This window comes from Myotis daubentonii, chromosome 9 (genome assembly GCF_963259705.1).
Source record: "Myotis daubentonii chromosome 9, mMyoDau2.1, whole genome shotgun sequence".
NCBI lineage: Eukaryota > Metazoa > Chordata > Mammalia > Chiroptera > Vespertilionidae > Myotis > Myotis daubentonii.
Genome location: NC_081848.1, coordinates 2,969,180 through 2,988,239, shown reverse-complemented (window position 1 = coordinate 2,988,239; position 19,060 = coordinate 2,969,180). Strand labels below are relative to the sequence as shown.

The following is a 19,060-nucleotide window of genomic DNA, read 5'->3' as shown; positions in this document are numbered from 1 at the left end:
AGGAAAAAAAATGCTAAAAAGGACATTTTCAGGTCAATTAAAAATTAGAATCCAAATGATGAGATAGAAATATTGTATTAATGCTGACTTGACTGCAGATAACTATATTGTGGTTATACTAGAGGCCCAGTGCATGGCCGGGGGGGTTGGGGGGAGCTTGGCTGTGGGAATGCACTGACCACCAGGGGGCAGCTCCTGCATTGAGTATCTGCCTCTGGGTGGTCAATGAGCGTCATAGTGATTGGTTGACTGGTCGTTTGGTTGTAATGGTCGCTTAGGCTTTTATATATATAGACATAACATAGTATCTCTATTCTTAGGAAACACTGAAATATTTAGAGGTGATGGCCATGATTTTGTAACTTACTCTTAAAAGGTTTGGGGGGGGGAAAATGGTTCGGAAAACGAGTGCATATACGTGTGGGTGTGTACACACAAGAGAAATATTCATTTTTATCATCCCCATAGATAATAAGTATGTAATTCTTCACTCATAACATTATACATGTGATAAAAAGGGGAAACATACCTGAATAGGAGATGGCTTTTCCCAGCCCATTTCAAAAATTCCCATCAGTAACTCCCGCTTTAAACAGTAATCTTCAAACTCATTTCCTTTTGTGGAGGTTACATCCTAGTCAACCAAACAAAACAATAATAAAAGAATAAAGCACAACTGTGTTCGTTAGTTAGCATGCTTAAGAAAGTTTGTCTGAGAAACTAATTCTTTATCTCTCCCATTTAAGATATAAATATATGCAGATTAGCTCTGTCCTGATCTGTATTTCAACTATTCCTGAAGAATAATCGCTCTACAAGAGACACAAGTCATTTAAAAACTGTGTTTGGAGGAAAGGCCACTCTGTGGTCATATTCTTCTAAGGGAGAGGTGGAATACTGTAAGAATCATGCTGTGAAATTAAAATCAAATATGAAATCAAACCCTAGTCTGCCACTCACTGCCTACAAATAGCCTAGTCAAAACCAGGGCTTCTCAGGCTCAGCAATGTTGACTTTTGGGCCAGAAAATTCACTGCTGTAAGGGGCTGTCTTGTAGCCTTTCCCCAGCTGTGATAACCAGAAATGTTTGTAGCTATTGCTAAATATCCCTTGGTTGAAAATACTGGGCTAAGAGAACTAACCATTTGCAACTTCCATTTTCTCATCCACAAAATGGAGATAACACCTGGCCCCAATCTTACAGAATAAAAGAGAATATGCCTTGAAAACTATCCTATATAATAAAAGCGTAGTATGAAAATTGTCCCCTCGACTGGGAGTATGACTGCATGCTATGACATGCACTGACCACCAGGGGGTGGTGTGGAACATGGCAGGCATTGGCTACACGATGCTGGCAGCGGGCAGCAGTGGAGGCGCTGCCAGCCCTGATGGGCCTCCGACAAGAGCAGGACCGTGGCGGGATGGTGGAGCAGATTAGCGGGTGGCGCCAGGCAGGGGTGACTGGGCCCCGAATGCCCCACAGACAGTGACCAGCGGTGGTGGGGGGCCCAATGACTTAGGGGAAGGGGACATACAGGAGCCTGGGTGCTGCCCAAGGCCCAGAGGTCAGCTGGGACCTGCCTTTCCATGCCAGATGCTTACGTTTCGATCGCCGGCCAGGCCTAGGGACTGCACCCATGCACAAATTTCATGCACTGGGCCTCTAGTTATTCCATAAATTAGAAAAGTATACATACATATAAATATTAATATGTAGATACACATTTTAATATAATTCCTCCAAATAGTGAAAATTCTTGGCAATTAATCACATTGTCTACATCAGTGATGGCGAACCTATGACACGCGTGACAGAGGTGACACACAAACTCATTTTTTTGGTTGATTTTTTTTTGTGTTAAATGGCATTTAAATATATAAAATAAATATCAAAAATATAAATCTTTGTTTTACTATGGTTGCAAATATCAAAAAATTTCTATATGTGACATGGCACCAGAGTTAAGTTAGGATTTTTCAAAATGCTGACACGCCGAGCTCAAAAGGTTTGCCATCACTGGTCTACACAATTTCAACCATTTCAACTTCAGAGTGAACACATAGTACCCATTATTATTAACTAACTAGAGGCCTGGTGATGATGAATTCGTGCACGGGTGGGGTCTGGCCCAATTGGGCCAGGGGGAGGGGATGCAGGAGGTTGGCCAGCTGGCCTGTCCCCTGGTCAATCTCCCAGTCGAGGGGACAATTTGCATATTCGCCTTTTATTATATAGAAATTACTTCACTTTTAGAGTTTCCACACCATCTTAAGTTAAATTTTACAACCAACTTACCGAAGTTTTGATTCTTAGATCCTTTGGAGGGAGTTTTAAAGTCTTTTTCCAGTCATCACCAGGTCTAGAGAGAATGTAGTAAAATTGAAGTATCAGAATTCATAGCATCATATTCTAATACAAAGATAATTCATCTCAATTATAATTAAGTTATAAAAAGCACAGTAAGTTTAATATAGTGCCATTTACTTAAGAATATAGTTTAACAGCCCTGGCCCGTGTGGCCCAACTGGTTGGAGAGCATCATCTCACACACCAAATGGTGGTGGGTTCAATTTCTGGTTGGGTGCCTGTGGGAGGCAACAGATCAATGTCTCTCTTGCATCAATATTTCTCCCCTACCGCCCCCTCTAGAATCAATAAAAAAAAATCTTATATATAAAGAATATAGTTAACAGAGATAAACATATCATGTATGTGTTTTAAGCTAGTTACCAATATTAAAAAATTAGAAGATTTTGTGTAAAAGTCCAGATTCTGGCTTTTCCTGTAAAACTGGAAGCTTTAGCAACATTGGTTCCAAATTTCTGCACGGTGATAGCTCGACAGAGCTTGGTAACTGAGTTTAAAATCAAGCAGCTGACCCTTTAAAGAGGGCAAGTATCCTCTCCTCTGGCACAGGCATCTGAGTTGGTAACTTCTGGATACTAGTTAAAACCAAGGACTCCAGCCCAGTTGGCATGGCTTAGTGGTTGAGCATCCACCTATGAACCAGGAGGTCATGGTTTGATTCCCAGTCAGGGCACATGCCTTGGTGCAGGCTCAATTCCTAGCGTGGGTCGTGCAGGAGGCAGCTGATCAATGATTTTCTCTCACCATTGATGTTTCTTTCTCTCTCCCCCTCTTCCTCTCTGAATTAAAACAAAATACACACAAAAAAACCCACACCAGACTCCAAAGTTTCATCCCTGACCCTACCACTTATTTTTTGACCATGCAGCAGTTACTTTTCCAAGTTTCCATTGTCATATATAGAACGGGTTAAGAATTATATCAGGCCCTGACCGGTTTGGCTCGCTGGATAGAGCGTTGGCCTGCGGACTGAAGGGTCCCAGGTTCGATTCTGGTCAAGGGCATGTGCCTGGGTTGTAGGCTCGATCCCCAGTGGGGGCGTGCACGAGGCAGCCGATCAATGATTCTCTCTCATCATTGATGTTTCTATCTCTCTCTCCCTCTTCCTTCCTCTCTGAAATCAGTAAAAACACATTTTTTAAAAAAAGAATTAGATAATTTACATAAGGCAATCAGCACAGTGTTGGGCTCGGTCCTCGGTGGGGGAGGCCTGTGGGGGGACGGCCAATTGGTGATTCTCTCTGACACTCATGTTTCTGTCTCTCCTTCCTTTGAAATCAATAAAAATATAAAAACAAACAAAAAACTCCTTTAAAAAAAGAAAAAAGAACTCAATACTATCTGTTAATGAACATCTCTCTTAATCTTTTTTACCAGGTATGCTTTAAACCAGTTGTTGCCAACCTTTCAGACCTCACGGACCACCGGTTGGTGACTGCTGCTTTAAAGTATGAAAACAGTTAAAACACAAGGAAAATATAATTTTTTAAATCTCTTTTAGGTCAGGCAAAAACGTCTACTATAATATCCAAAGCATCTAATAGAAAAAAAAAAATTGGCAATAAGGCAAACAGTGCTTTACAACAGTGTTGTCTTTAAAATAAATAAGTTTTGCCCTGGCTGGTTTCGCTCAGTGGATAGAACGTCGGACTGTGGACTGAAGGTTCCTGGGTTCAATTCCGGTCAAGGGCACATGCCTGGGTTGCGGGCTTGATCCCCAGTAGAGGGTGTGCAAGAGGCAGCCAATCAATGAGTCTCTGTCATCATTGATGTTTCTTTCTATCTCTCCCTCTCCCTTCCTCTCTGAAATAAATAAAAATAAGAAAATATATTTTTTAAAAATAAGTTTTGCCCTGGCTGGTGTTGTTCAGTGGTCAGAGCTTCACTCCAGGGGTCACTTGTTTGATTTCTGGTCAAGGGCACATACTGGATTAGGGGTTCACTTGCCATCTCTGGTGGGGGCGTGTGCTGGAGGCAACCAATCAACTGATGTTTCTCTTTCTCTCTCCCTCTCACCCTCCCTCCTCTCCACTCTCTAATAGCAATGGGGGGAAAACATATGTAATAATACGTTTTCATTATAGCCACTCATAATCAGAGCCTCCAAAACATTTCGAGTCTTGATTTAGAAAGATGAACCCTTATTTTACTTAGAGCTAGGCCCCACATAATCAAAGACACTTTAACAAAGGCAACTATTTGCTACCACTTCCAAGGGTATGAAAGCCTTCTACCTCAACCTATACCACAGCAGTTTCTAAGCAAAAATTGTCACCTGAACATCCTAGTAGGCCAGCCTACCACATTGTCAAGTTCAACAGTGAATAAAAGCACAGAGGATACAATGCAAAATCTGTCCACAAGGAATTCATAAACCAAACTACTTAAAATAAGAAAATAGTGATAGCGCTAAGTATTAGAGTTCTGAACAGCTGATGGGATCTAGAAGCCTTCATGGAAGAGATGACACTTGAACTATGATTTAAAGAAGCCAAAGAATTGAAAAGAAACCATTAACCCTAGGAAAAGCAAAAGTAAAGTCCACTGTTGTCACAAATTAGAATTTAAGTAGAAAACACTCCCATAATAAAATAACATAGATTTATGTTTCTGTTTTTAATGAATAAAAATAGCCTAAATTTTGCTAGCCTATTCATAGTTTATCAAGACAAACTACAATTCAGAAAATATTCTAATTAAAGCATTCACCTTAAAAATAATAGAATATGCATTAATGACAATTCTCCCAGTGACCAAATCAATTCTATTGGAAATTCTTATAGGTCACTAGTGAACCACATAGCAGTGACCATCTATATGATATGCTGGTATCTTATAGAAGCTATTTTTCTTTAGGAAGTGAGTCTTAAGCATGAAAGGATCTGGATTATAACACAAAATACTTGAGTTCAGTGAACCTGTTTCATCATCTTAGAAGATTTCTAGAAGTTAAATCAACTATATGGCTAGATTCTTAACAAAGCCAAACCTCAAATGGGTCAAGTTTAAATGTTAATTTTCTATTAACTGAATCTTTAGAGCGATATTTATCATTCAAATAATGTATAGTGAACACTTAAAAATGGCAGCCTACAATCTTCCAGATTTGAAAGAAAACACATTCTGTAGTCAGATGAGGCTCTTAAGTTTTTAGTCAACTAGGGGAATTGGGGCTATTCAGAGATGTGTTTCCCAGAGTTCAAAATCCTGAGATTCTATGATATTTGACTGCATGTTATTGTGTGTGTGTGTGTGTGTGTGTGTGTGTGTGTGTGTGTGTAACAGGAGAAAGCTTATAAAACAAAAAATTTTAAGCAAAGTTGCATGAACTGAAAAAAAAAGTTATGGATAAATTTTTATGAGTACATTTGGAGGTAAGAAGGCTGGGCAAGTCCTTAAATTTGAAACTTGAAATTGACTTTAAATGTCATTTAAACTAGGATATGGTGCAGTTATACTATGGAAAAATCATACTGACAAAAACAAGATGAATCTGAGCTAATTATGAAAACGATCAATGTTTAAAATAGAACCTATACAAAAGTAATATATATCATCTATACCTATATTCATTACTTAATAAACCTCAATTAGTTATGACAGAAATACATTATTCTATTGCAAATACCTACTGGCCATAAAACAAAGTCATCTGTCCTCTGCAATCAAAATGGTTAAAGTATACATAGAGTAGTCCTTAGCAAATAGAAAGAAATCTCCTTGGTCCCCCCACGTCCGTTTATTTGTTCTCACACTTACTTAATAGTGGTGGTCATACTCTGTGCTTGCTGCTGAGTGCCATTATTGATTGTGTTGGTGTTTTTCAGTTGGTTCATCTGTTGCTGTGTTGGTGTGCCCCCTCCTCCGGGGCCACCACTGGGCTTCACAGGGCCCCTCAGCTGACCATTTTGACTGGATAGACCCATTATAACAGGGTTCTCTGTTCTGGCCGTGCTCATGCTGTATTAAATGTACAGATGTCTCTTCCAAACTTCAAAACTTTTGAAAGTCAGTAGAGAAACTGTAATACAGTTTATTAGGCTCTCCAAAATGAAGAGATAAATATAAGTCTTGCTCAATATTGAGTCCTTTATTGCAATGCAGGCAAGCACCTGTAAGTCTCTGAATAGTAAGCAGCAGTAACTTGCTCTCATGCACCGAATCAACTTTTTATATTTTTAAAGGCTCTCTAACGAGGTTTGGTTATATATCTGAATTCACTCACTTCAATCTGAAACAAAGAAAAAGTTAAGTTAGCAAACACAGGAAGGTTATAAAAAACTGTTTCCCCTAACACTTTTTTAAAAATTAAGAATACAACTGCACATCATTAGCCAGGCTAATAGAGACACAAAAAGATGAACTGCACACAAAACCAAACCCACAATGAAATCAATCTCAAACATTTTAAATTGTCAGTTCAAAGCAACCCAAAGAATATTAGTATAAAGATACTGTAATTAAATTAGCAATAGTTCGCAAATGACAATCTCTTCCCCTCAGTTTCCTCCCTGAATGTTCTAAAAGTCAATGATTCATTCCACTTAATTGCATCACAACTCCAGTATCTCACAACTTAACTAGAGTAAATCTACATATGTACAAGGCAAGACAAATTTCTTCTATTTCTGACAGCAACTGAGAATCCTCCAAGAGCTTTATAAGCTTTTGACTTAACTTTATGCTTTTAGAAATATAAAACCCATTTGTAACCTTATGAATTTCAAGTATAGAAATTAAACTTTGTGAAGAAAAATGCTTTTTCCTTAAGTTCTTATCCTTTAAAACAGTAGCTGAAGCAGGAATATAGACATGTCTACATGTCAAAATCTTTTGCTTGAAAACAGCCAAGAATTTGAATACTAAACAACTGTTGGCCGGGCTGGTGTGGCTCAGTTGTTGAGCGCGGCATCAGAGCCAGAAGGTCATGATTCAATCAATTCGTGTCCCAGGCACATGCTGGCGCTGGGGGCTGATCCCCAGTAGAGGGCTTGCAGGAACAGCCTTTTGATTTTCATTATTGATGTTTCTCTCCCTCTCCCTTCCTTTCTGAAATCTATAAAAAATATATAAAGTGGTTAACTTCCTCCATTTTTAATTATTCCCAAAACCCGAATGCATATTTTAAAATGGAGTGAATAAAAACTCTACAAAGGCCAGACAGAAGGTAAATGCCTACTCTGTTGGGTTTGTTCCTTTTTACCTCCTTTACATTCCTTACCCCAAATACACAAGCTTATTAATTAGTGTTGTTTTTGTCATATACCACGGCTTCTCAAACAACATTTTTCTAAAATACTTATGCCTTAAAAAAAGAAAGAAAAGTTGCTCACAAGCAAATCCTGATGATCACAAACACAAAGAGGTAGTATTAGTTCAAAGTCTCCCAGAATCTGATTCACTTCTTAGGCAGATGGTGGTTAACAGTTACCTAGTTTCTGTTCCAGGCAGTGAATGGTATCCTACATTGACAGGTTGCTATTATGATCAACAATATCAGTAGTTCGCGCTGAAAACGTGTCTGTGTTTTGGAGGGCAACCTCCAAAGATTAAGTGTGATCATTACCACCCATCATGGATGTGAAAGATTTCAGATCCAAGCGTGCGAACTGCGTCCCCTTAATTAAAACGGAAACTTGCACTGAGCACCGTCTCAGAAACGGAAATGTTCCTCCTACCCCTTCCCAGCTTCGATTTGCAACATTTTCAAAAGTTCGAAGGAAACGTGGACTGGCCGGGAGGAGCCCACGCCGAGCTAATTACAGCACTTCCCGGCTGTGGCTGGCAATTGACAGTTTTCTCCCCAAACACGCCCGTCGTCCCCGACGCAGGCTCCCCGAGGCGGCCTGCGAGCCGCACCGACGGGTTTCACCGTGAAGAGGGAAAGGGGGGTCAGCAAGCAGGAAGGAAAGACACGAGCCAAGGATGTGAGCCCCGTCTTTGTAAGAGAATAATTCAATTATTTCTTGCTCTCCCCGTCCCCCCCCGAAACACCCACAGCCCAAGTCAGCGCCCTGTGATCATAAACACAAAAGGTTGGGGCCCCGCAATCCTATCTGCGCAACAAGCGCAGGGACCGAACCAGCTCCGTGGGTAGGAAACAATATGGAGTTTCCTGAGGCCCCAAAGAGAAACCTCAGCCAAAAGCCCCGCTTCCTCCGCGACTCGGGGGCGCCAGCACCCCCCGCTCGCTACGACCCACAAGGCCCGAGTCCAGTCCAGCAGCTGCCGGTCCCTTCCCCGCCGAGCCCTCGGCACCGCACCCCCGCCGCCCCCGGAGGCTGCCTCGTACCCGGTCACCTCCACCGCGGCCCGGGGTCCTGCCGCCCCACGGCCCTCGTTCCCCCGCTCCTGGAAAGCGCCTCCGAATCGGTGGCCCGCTCCTTCCACGGACCCCGCCGCACGACATCCGTACCCGACTCCTCTCAGGCGCCCGACCCACAGCTGCCGCCCGCCTTCCTCCCCTGGGCCCGTCCAGGCCTCAGGCCGCCGTCTCTGGGCGCCCCACGCCGGCGACGGCCTCCCCGCAGCCCCGACTGCGCCGCCGACCTTGCCCCCGCCCTGAACCCAACCCCCCGGCTCGGCCCGAGTCCTACCGCCGAGGCCGCTCCGCTCGCACCCTCGGCCCTTTATTGTTGACTCGAAGCTCCCAAAATGGCGGCGCTCCTTCCTCCTCTGCTCCTGCGCCCGCCCCGCCCGCCGCGCCGCCGCCGGCCCCGCCCCGCGCCGCCCGCCCCGCCCCGCGCCGCCCGCCCCGCCCCGCGCCGCCCGCCCCGCCCCGCGCCGCCCGCCCCGCCCCGCGCCGCCCGCCCCGCCCCGCGCCGCCCGCCCCGCCCCGCGCCGCCCGCCCCGCCCCGCCAGCCCCGCCCCGCCCCGTCAGGCCAGCCCCCAGGCCCCGCCCCGCGCCGCCGGCCCCGCCCCGCCCCGTCAGGCCAGCCCCCAGGCTCCGCCCCGCGCCGCCGGCCCCGCCCCGCCCCGCCAGGCCAGCCCCCAGACCCCGCCCCGCGCCGCCGGCCCCGCCCCGCCCCGTCAGGCCAGCCCCCAGGCTCCGCCCCGCGTCCCCAGTCCCGCCCCCTGGCCGGGCCCAGAGCCGTTGCCGCGTCCCAGGTCTGCGGCTCTACTTCCGCCGCTGCCCACACTGCGGCCGCCGCCGAAAGTCGCCACTGGCCACTGGCCGCTTGGCTCCGGCGCCCGGCCTGGCCCGCCGCCCCCCGCCTCACTCGTGTGGCCCCACGCATGGAGGTGGCTCCTCCACGCAAGATGGCGAGCGCTCGGGCGCCGCTGCCCCGTCGCCCCGGCCTCCCGGCTCCCCGGCAGGGGTCGACGGGGCAGCGACTCCCTGCGGAGAACGCGGGGCCGTGCTCACCCCGCGGGCCGCGGACGCCGGGCTGGAAGAGGGGGTGCGGCTGCTCCCCGAGAGGAGGGAGGACTGCCTTTCCCACCGCGGGGCTGCGGCCCGCAAGTGTCCTCCCTGCCTTCGCCCCAGCGGCCCCGAGGTGGTGACCGAGGAGGACCTGCACCTCCTGCCCCGGAGGCTCTGAGAGGGGCCTCCCGGGCCACGGCTCGGGCCCGTCGTCTGGGGGCGCCTCGGAGAAAGGCGCCGGGAAGCTGCGGGAGCCAGTTTTCCTGGAATAAGTTGTGCAGGGAAAGGGGTTCCGGCCTGACCCTCACCAGAAGGGTTTTAAGTGTTTGTCCCCAGAAGTACTTTTCATATCTCAATGTCCCCGCTAACCCTTAACAGAAATAGCAAGAAAGCTAGGTTGTTCCAGGCAAAACAGAAATTGAGGCTGGAAAGCTAGGTCAGGGGCAGAAAGGCCTGGCTCGCCCCGCTGCGACCGAACGCCCAGGACAGCGGCCAGGCCAGGTGACACATCTGCAGCGCCCAGCGGGGAAGTGAAACCGCCGCCGCTGCAGGAATCCGCCCGATGGGCAGCGATGGTCTGACCGCCAGCTTCCCTCTCTTCTGCTGCTGCTTCCAACCCATCAAAGTCAAATGGGTTCCCCAAACCAGTCACACAAGGTGCCCTCTAACAGTCCGCCTCCAGCTTCCCTATGCCAACAACACCTTCCAATCTCTTCTCTTTGTTGGTCTTTATATGCACACAACCAATAGAAATGTGATAAAGAAGTGTGAAAAGGCTGTTCTTGAGATTAAAAAGAAGATTCCCCTTACAATTTTTAAAATGCTTAATTTGCAGCATGTCATCTCCCACCCAGATTTTAAAACACTCATGTGAGGAAATAACCCTACACCTTGTGCCCATCCTGGAGAGAGGTGGCTTAATAAATGGTTACTTAATAAAATGTAACAATGTGCTGAAACCGGTTTGGCTCAGTGGATAGATCGTCGGCCTGCGGACTGAAGGGTCCCAGGTTCGATTCCGGTCAAGGGCATGTGCCTGGGTTGCGGGCACATCCCCAGTGGGAGGTGTGCAGGAGGCAGCTGATTGATGTTTCTCTTTCATCGATGTTTCTAGCTCTCTATCTCTCTCCCTTCCTCTCTGTAGAAAATCAATAAAATATATATTAAAAAAAAAAGGTTAGTGTTCTTAGTTGACACTTTAAAAAAAAAAAGTAACAATGTGAGACCTTTGTTTGCCTCACTGTCTTTCCAAGTAGCATGAATGTTAAGGGGAAAGGAGCCTAAAGATTTGAAACTGTGGGGTTTCTCCCTATACAGCAGCGGTTCTCAACAGGGGTCGCCTAAGACCATCGGAAAACACACATAATTACATATTGCTTTTATGATTAATCACTATGCTTTAATTATGTTCAATTTGTAACAACGAAAATACATCCTGCATATCAGATATTTACATTATGATTCATAATAGTAGCAGAATTACAGTTACGAAGTAGCAACGAAAATAATGTTATGGTTGGGGGTCACCACAACATGAGGAACTATATTAAAGGGTCGCGGCATTAGGAAGGTTGAGACCACTGCTATACAGCCAAAAAATGAGGCCAGGCAAAGGAAAGGGGTTTGCTTCATAAATAAACTTACCTTCCACAGGGGCTTGGCTGAAGTCCTGACAAAACAAAAGTGAGGAAGCAGCCAGAAGTAAAATATGAAATAGCTGCCCATTTTTACCTGGGAATCCTGTCACGGCTAAAACTTTAAAAGAGTCTGTATAATGTCTTGTAAGATAGTCAGATATCCTTATAACTTTACTAGAGGCCTGGTGCACAAAAATTCGTGCACTTGGGGAGGGGGGTGAGGTGTCCCTCAGCCTGGCCTGCACCCTCTCACAGTCTGGGAGCCCTTGGGGGATGTCCACCTGCCAGCTTAGGTCTGATCCCAGGGGAATCAGGCCTAAGCTGGCAGTCAGACATCCCTCTGGCAGCCGGGGAGCCCTTAGGGGATGTCCAAATGCTGCAGAGTCAGGAGAGGCTCCCACCACCTCAGCTGTGCTCGAAGCTGTCAGCCTGGCTTGTGGCTGAGTGGAGCTCCCCCTGTGAAAGTGCATTAACCACCAAGGGCAGCTCCTGCGTTGAGCATCTGCCCCCTGGTGGTCAGTGCGTGTCACAGCGACCGGTTGTTCCCTGTTGTTCTGCTGTTAGGGTCAATTTGCATATTACCCTTTTATTATATAGGATGTCAGCCCTTTTCAGTTTCCTGATGAGAAGCATAGACAGTATAGAATTAAGCTATGCACTCCTTGGGTTAGCAGGGTTCAATTTGAGTAGTTGATAGGTCTGATCCAACTACCATATCTCAATACTTTTCCCCCCTCCCTAGTTCAAACAGATGAACAAGAATCATAGAAAATATGACACTTTAGGAATATAGATGAATTATTTGATAATGCATTAGTTTTATAGTGAAATATATGTTTTAAAAACACTATGTAAATCCAATCCTTTGGCCTTTTAGTTAATATTGAATATAATTGTTTGGGTGGTCTGTGGTAAATATGGTTTTAGAGGGTGTGCTATACCCAGTGAGTCACCTATTTATTGTAACAAAGTGCTTCCCAAGATGTATTAGCCATGTTCATTTGGTTTGTAGTCACTCTCACTTTCCTCCTACCCTACGTTTTGAATTTTGAACTATAAAGCTGTTAGCTAAAGTGTTAGGCCTGGATTGTTGGCTGGCTCTAGAGAATCTATCTGTAGAAAAGGTATTTTTTTTTTAAATATATTTTATTGATTTTCTACAGAGAGGAAGGGAGAGAGACAGAGAGCTAGAAACATCGATGAGAGAGAAACATCGATCAGCTGCCTCCCGCACATCTCCCACTGGGGATATGCCCGCAACCCAGGCACATGCCCTTGACCGGAATCGAACCTGGGACCTTTCAGTCCGCAGGCTGACGCTCTATCCACTGAGCCAAACCGGTTTCGGCTAGAAAAGATATTTTAAAAAAGAGAATCTGTCTGTAGAAAAGATTCAAAAATAAAATTGAGGTTTTCAGTGTCTTTATTTATAACACAACTAGGGGCCCGGTGCACGAAATTCGTGCACTGGGTGTGTGTGGGGGGGAGTGTCCCTCAGCCCAGCCTGCCCCCTCTCACATACTGGGAGCCCTCAGGTGTTGACCCCCATCACCCTCCAATCGCAGGATCAGCCCCTTGCCCAGGCCTGACGCCTCGGCCAGAGGAGTTGACCCTCATCACCCTCTGATCACCAATCACCGGATCGGCCCCTTGACCAGGCCTAAGGCCTCCGGCAGAGGTGTCAGGCCTGGGCAGGGGACCCCCAGCTCCCCGCGGTTGCAGGCTCTGCCCCTGCCCAGCCCTAACGCCTCTGGTTGAGGCATCCGGCCCGGGCAGCGGGGACCCACAGCTGCAGCGGCCCCACGATCGTGGGCTTCGCTTTAGGCCCAGGCAAGGGACCCCTAGCTCCTGGGACTGCCAGCTTCGACCAGTGCCCAGCTCCCATCGCTGGCTCCACCCCTACTTCCTGCTATCACTGGCCAGGGCGGAAAAGGCACCTGATTCTCCAATCATGGCTGGGGGGCAGGGCAAAGGCGGCCCCAGGGCTGCCTTTGCCCTGCCCCCCAGCTCTTAGCTCCCCCCTGGGATTCCGATCACTGTCAGTGGCAGGGGGCTTCTTCCTGCTTTCCCTTTCGCCTCCCTACATTGTGCCTACATATGCAAATTAACCGCCATCTTGTTGGCAGTTAACTGCCAATCTTAGTTGGCAGTTAACTGCCAATCTTAGTTGGCAGTTAATTTGCATATAGCCCTGATTAGCCAATGAAAAGGGTAGCGTCGTACGCCAATTACCATTTTTCTCTTTTATTAGTGTAGATAGGATTTCTCCTTTTTTTGGAAGAATGAGATGCAACTAAAAAAATGCTACTTGGAATTCAATGACAAGAATGGGTCCTCCTAGCAAGCATTATTTGCCAGTCTCACATCCTATTTACCTAAAAATAACCAGAAAAAAAGTCACATTAATTTTAAATCACTTGATTTCATTTTAACTTCAATTTAAAATATTTAGAATCTAGAATTCCAAGTAATTTGAAGTTGGATATCTTTATAGCTATGATACTATTTTTTAAAAATATATTTTTATTGATTTCAGAGAGGAAAGGAGAGAGAGAGAGAGAGAGAGAGAGAGAGAGAGAGAGGGAAACATCAATGATGAGAGAGAGAATCATTGACCGGCTGCCTTCAGCTCACCCCCTACTGGGGATCGAGACTGCAGCCCCCACATGTGCGCTTGACCAGAATTGAATCTGGGACCCTTCAGTCAGCAGGCTGACACTATCCACTAAGCCAAACCGGCACAGTGGTTCCCAACCTTCTGGCCCTTTAAATACAGTTCCTCATGTTGTGACCCAACCATAACATTATTTTCATTGCTACTTCATAACTGTAATGTTGCTACTGTTATGAAACATAATGTAAATATCTGATATGCAGGATGGTCTTAGGCGACCCCTGTGAAAGGATCATTCGACTGCCAAAGGGATCGCGACCCACAGGTTGAGAACCACTGGGCTAGGGCTATGATACTCTTAAAACTCAAATGTTTTTTGTTTGTTTTTTCACATTCTAGATCACAGCGCACATAACATTTATTTCATACATTTTCCTCCTCTTCAATTTTTTTTTAAAAAAAACTATATATATATATATATATATATATATATATATATATATATATATAATTGATTTCAGAGAGGAAGGGAGAAGGAGAGAGAGATAGAAACATCAATGATGAGAGAGAATCATTGATTGGCTGCCTCCTGCATGCCCCCTATTGGGACCAAGCCCACAACCCAGGCATGTGCCCTTGACCAGAATCGAACCTGGGACCCTTCAGTCCACAGGTCGACAGTCTATCCACTGAGCCAAACCAGCTAGGGCCTCAAATGTTTTTAACATGCTAAAATGGATTTCACACTTTTAACTTTCTATAAAACTTTTTAAGGAAACATAATAGCTTTTATTTTCAAACTCAATAAGCAAATATGTTCATTACTTAAGAAAAAAGATTTGCCCATACCATCTATACTAATAAAAGAGAAAAATGGTAATTGGCATACGACGATACCCTTTTCATTGGCTAATCAGGGCTATATGCAAATTAACTGCCAACTAAGATTGGCAGTTAACTGCCAACAAGATGGCGGTTAATTTGCATATGTAGGCACAATGCAGGGAGGCGAAAGGGAAAGCAGGAAGAAGCCCCCTGCCACTGACAGTGATCGGGAACCCAGGGGGGAGCTAAGAGCTGGGGGGCAGGGCAAAGGCAGCCCTGGGGCCGCCTTTGCCCTGCCCCCCAGCCATGATTGGAGAATCAGGTGCCTTTTCCGCCCTGGCCAGTGATAGCAGGAAGTAGGGGTGGAGCCAGCGATGGGAGCTGGGCACTGGTCGAAGCTGGCAGTCCCAGGAGCTAGGGGTCCCTTGCCTGGGCCTAAAGCGGAGCCCACGATCGTGGGGCCGCTGCAGCTGTGGGTCCCCGCTGCCCGGGCCGGACGCCTAGGCCAGAGGCATCAGGCCTGGGCAAGGGGCCAATCCTGCGATTGGAGGGTGATGGGGGTCAATGCCTGAGGGCTTCCCAGTATGTGAGAGGGGGCAGGCTAGGCTGAGGGACACTCCCCCCACCACCACCACCCAGTGCACGAATTTCGTGCACCGGGCCCCTAGTCTATAATAATAAAAGTGTAATATGCTAATTAGACTGGACAGCTGAACAACCTTTCGGATGTCCTTCCCAACAACCTTCCTGATGAAGCTGGGGCTGCGAGGGCTGGGCCCCTTGCATGAATTTTATGCATCGGGCCTCTAGTACTATATAATAAAAGCCTAATATGCAAATCAACTGAATGGCAGAATGACTGGTTGCTATGATGCACCCTGACCACCACGGGGCAGACACTCAACGCAGGAGCTGCCCCTAGCCCACAGGCTCCAGGCCAGCCAAGGCGGGCGCCTCTAGTATCCTCAATAAAATGATTTACACCTGGCTGAGCTGTAGAGGTTAACATTTTCCCTCTTTCATGACTTGCATTACAATATTCTGATTTCCGGGGGAGGCGGCGCTTGGCCGGAGGGGCCCACGGCGGGATATTCCGGGGCGGCGAGAGCGAAAACCGGAGAACCAAGATGGCGGCATAGGTTAACGCCAGAGTTTGCTGCTTTGAACAACTACTTCAAAAGTGAAACCAAAAAACGGAAGGGACATCACCCAGAACCACAGGAACGCTGGCTGAGTGGAAGTCCTACAACTAGGAGGAAAGAGAAACGCATGCAGACACTCAGAGGAGGCGCAGTGCTGAAGTCAAATTCTGAGGTGCGGAGTGCGCGGAGTGGGCTGGCGGCGGAGGGCGCGGTTGTTGTTTTCAATCCGGAGGGAGTCGCAGACTCTGAGCTCCAGATACAGGCGAGTCTTTAGGGACCCAGGCTCAAACGGGAGAAGCGGGACTGTCTGGCTTCGGTCAGAGCGAGTGCAGCTTTCTCTCCCAGCTTTGCAGCGGGTGCTGGGACTCAGAGAGGCAGAGCCCCTGGGGACAGGACTGAGAGCCGCCATAACTGCTCTCTCCGGCCCACCCTGTTGATCCTGTGCGACCCGCCCCGCCCAAGCCCTGCACAGACGCATTTGCCGGATAGCCTCAGGCAAAGGCTAGATTAGCACCTCCCTAGAGGACAGAAGTTCTCTCACTGCTGACACAGCTGATTCTCATAGCCACTTGGCCTGGAGGTCAAACCCTCCCTGGAATTAGCTACAACAATCAAGATTTATCTATAAGACTGCGAACAAAGACCACTAGGGGGTGCACCAAGGAAGCATAACAAAATGCAGAGACAAAGAAACAGGACAAAATTGTCAAAGGAAGAAATAGAGTTCAGAACCACACTTTTAAGGTCTCTCAAGAACTGTTTAGAAGCTGCCGATAAACTTAATGAGATCTACACGAAAACTAATAAGACCCTCGATCTTATATTGGGGAACCAACTAGAAATTAAGCACACACAGACTGAAATAACGAATATTATACAGACGCCTGACAGCAGACCAGAGGAGTGCAAGAATCAAGTCAATGATTTGAAATGCGAGGAAGCAAAAAACATCCAACCGGAAAAGCAAAATGAAAAAAGAATCCAAAAATGCGAGGATAGTGTAAGGAGCCTCTGGGACAGCTTCAAGCGTACCAACATCAGAATTATAGGGGTGCCAGAAGATGAGAGAGAGCAAGATATTGAAAACCTATTTGAAGAAATAATGACAGAAAACTTCCCCCACCTGGTGAAAGAAATGGACTTACAGGTCCAAGAAGCGCGGAGAACCCCAAACAAAAGGAATCCAAAGAGGACCACACCAAGACACATCATAATTAAAATGCCAAGAGCAAAAGATAAAGAGAGAATCTTAAAAACAGCAAGAGAAAGAAACTCAGTTACCTACAAGGGAATACCCATACGACTGTCAGCTGATTTCTCAACAGAAACTTTGCAGGCCAGAAGGGAGTGGCAAGAAATATTCAAAGTGATGAATACCAAGAACCTACAACCAAGATTACTTTATCCAGCAAAGCTATCATTCAGAATTGAAGGTCAGATAAAGAGCTTCACAGATAAGGAAAAGCTAAAGGAGTTCATCACCACCAAACCAGGATTATATGAAATGCTGAAAGGTATCCTTTAAGAAGAGGAAGAGGAAGAAAAAGGTAAAGATACAAATTATGAACAACAAATATGTATCTATCAACAAGTGAATCTAAGAATCAAGTGAATAAATAATCTGATGAACAGAATGAACTGTTGATTATAATAGAATCAGGGACATAGAAAGGGAATGGACTGACTATTCTTGGGGGGGAAAGGGGTGTGGGAGATGTGGGAAGAGACTGGACAAAAATTGTGCACCTATGGATGAGGACAGTGGGTGGGGAGTGAGGGCGGAGGGTGGGGCGGGAACTGGGAGGAGGGGAGTTATGGGGGGAAAAAAAAAGGAACAAATGTAATAATCTGAACAATAAAGATTTAATTAAAAAAAAACAAAACAACAATATTCTGATTTCCAAAAGAAGTTTCAGCAGGTAAAGCTCTTTCCCAAATACACGTTAGCAACATCTGGTAGTCACTAAGATTAAAGGCTAACAAGCCCAAGGAGCCAAATACCATTTTTTCTTTGGGCTTCATAGGTAAAAAATTGCCTCTTCAATTTACACACCTGAAGAAGATGAAGCAGCACCAGCCTACTTAGGCTGAGCCAAGGCATCCTCAGAGAGGTACAAGTACTGTACTGAAGCTAAAAGCAGATGTTTTTAATCACGGAGAGACCACACCAGGCACATTTTGTTGAAATAAATGTTCCATTTCTGCCTGGCGGGTGTGGTTCAGTTGTTGCACACCAACCTATGAGCCAGGAGGTCTCTGTTTCATTCCTGGTCAGAGTATATGCCAGGTTGCTGGCTTAATCCCCAGTAGAGGGCGTGCAGGAGGCAGCCGGTCAATGATTCTCTCTCATCACTGATGTTTCTATCTCTCTCCCTCTCCCTTCCTCCCTTCCTCTCTGAAATCAATAAAAATATATATGTAAATGTTCCACTTCTATAGTAAACAAGTTGAAAAGTAGGAAAGCAATAGTACAAACAGGGAGAGTTAAAATGGGTTAAACACATATTCCCCAAACTACCAGGTTTAATTTGCAGAATTGCTATTCCTTTTGACAGATAACATTCCCAAGGCACCACAACCAGCTGGCTCAGCTCACCAGGTGTCTTTGGCCTCATAAGGTCCCAGCATTGTTTGTCTTCTCGTCAGCACCCAGAGAATTCTAGCTATTCAATTTTCCTCTTCAGTTTTTTAAAAAATATATTTTTTATCCATTTTTTACAGAGAGGAAGGGAGAGGGATAGAGAGCTAGAAACATCGATGAGAGAGAAACATCTATCAGCTGCCTCCTGCACACCCTCTACTGGGGATGTGCCCGCAACCCAGGTACATGCCCTTGACTGGAATCGAACCCGGGACCCTTCAGTTCTCAAGCCGATTCTCTATCCACTGAGTCAAACTGGTTAGGGCTTTCCTCTTCAGTTTTACTAAAATTACTGCTCACCAGCAATTTTAACTTATTAATTTAAAAATAATGTGTGACCCTAGCTGGTTTGGCTCAGTGGCTAGAACGTCGGCCTGCTGACTGCAGGGTCCCAGGTTGAATTCCAGTCAAGGGGACATGCCGGGGGTGCAGGCTTGATCCCCAGTCGGGGGTGTGCAGAAGGCAGC

The 19,060-nt window shown here is 46.3% G+C and overlaps 1 protein-coding gene across 5 annotated transcripts in view; it reads right to left on the bottom strand.

Moving 5' to 3' along the window:
* The window catches only part of DDX6 (DEAD-box helicase 6), a 39,595-nt gene extending 30,514 nt beyond the window's left edge, over positions 1 to 9,081 (bottom strand). Inside the window, exons 1-4 of one of the 5 annotated variants that reach the window (XM_059707678.1) lie at positions 8,968 to 9,081; positions 6,131 to 6,602; positions 2,300 to 2,363; positions 530 to 634 (exon numbers count right to left, since the gene is read on the bottom strand). In XM_059707678.1, the coding sequence (XP_059563661.1) occupies positions 530 to 634; positions 2,300 to 2,363; positions 6,131 to 6,330 (369 nt within the window). In that variant the 5' untranslated portion in view covers positions 6,331 to 6,602; positions 8,968 to 9,081. Of the gene's footprint in view, positions 1 to 529; positions 635 to 2,299; positions 2,364 to 6,130; positions 6,603 to 7,704; positions 7,725 to 8,663; positions 8,823 to 8,967 lie in introns of those variants that run through there. The other 4 variants (XM_059707681.1, XM_059707680.1, XM_059707677.1 and 1 more) reach the window with 4 other exon arrangements.
* Positions 9,082 to 19,060: the final 9,979 nt, after the last annotated feature.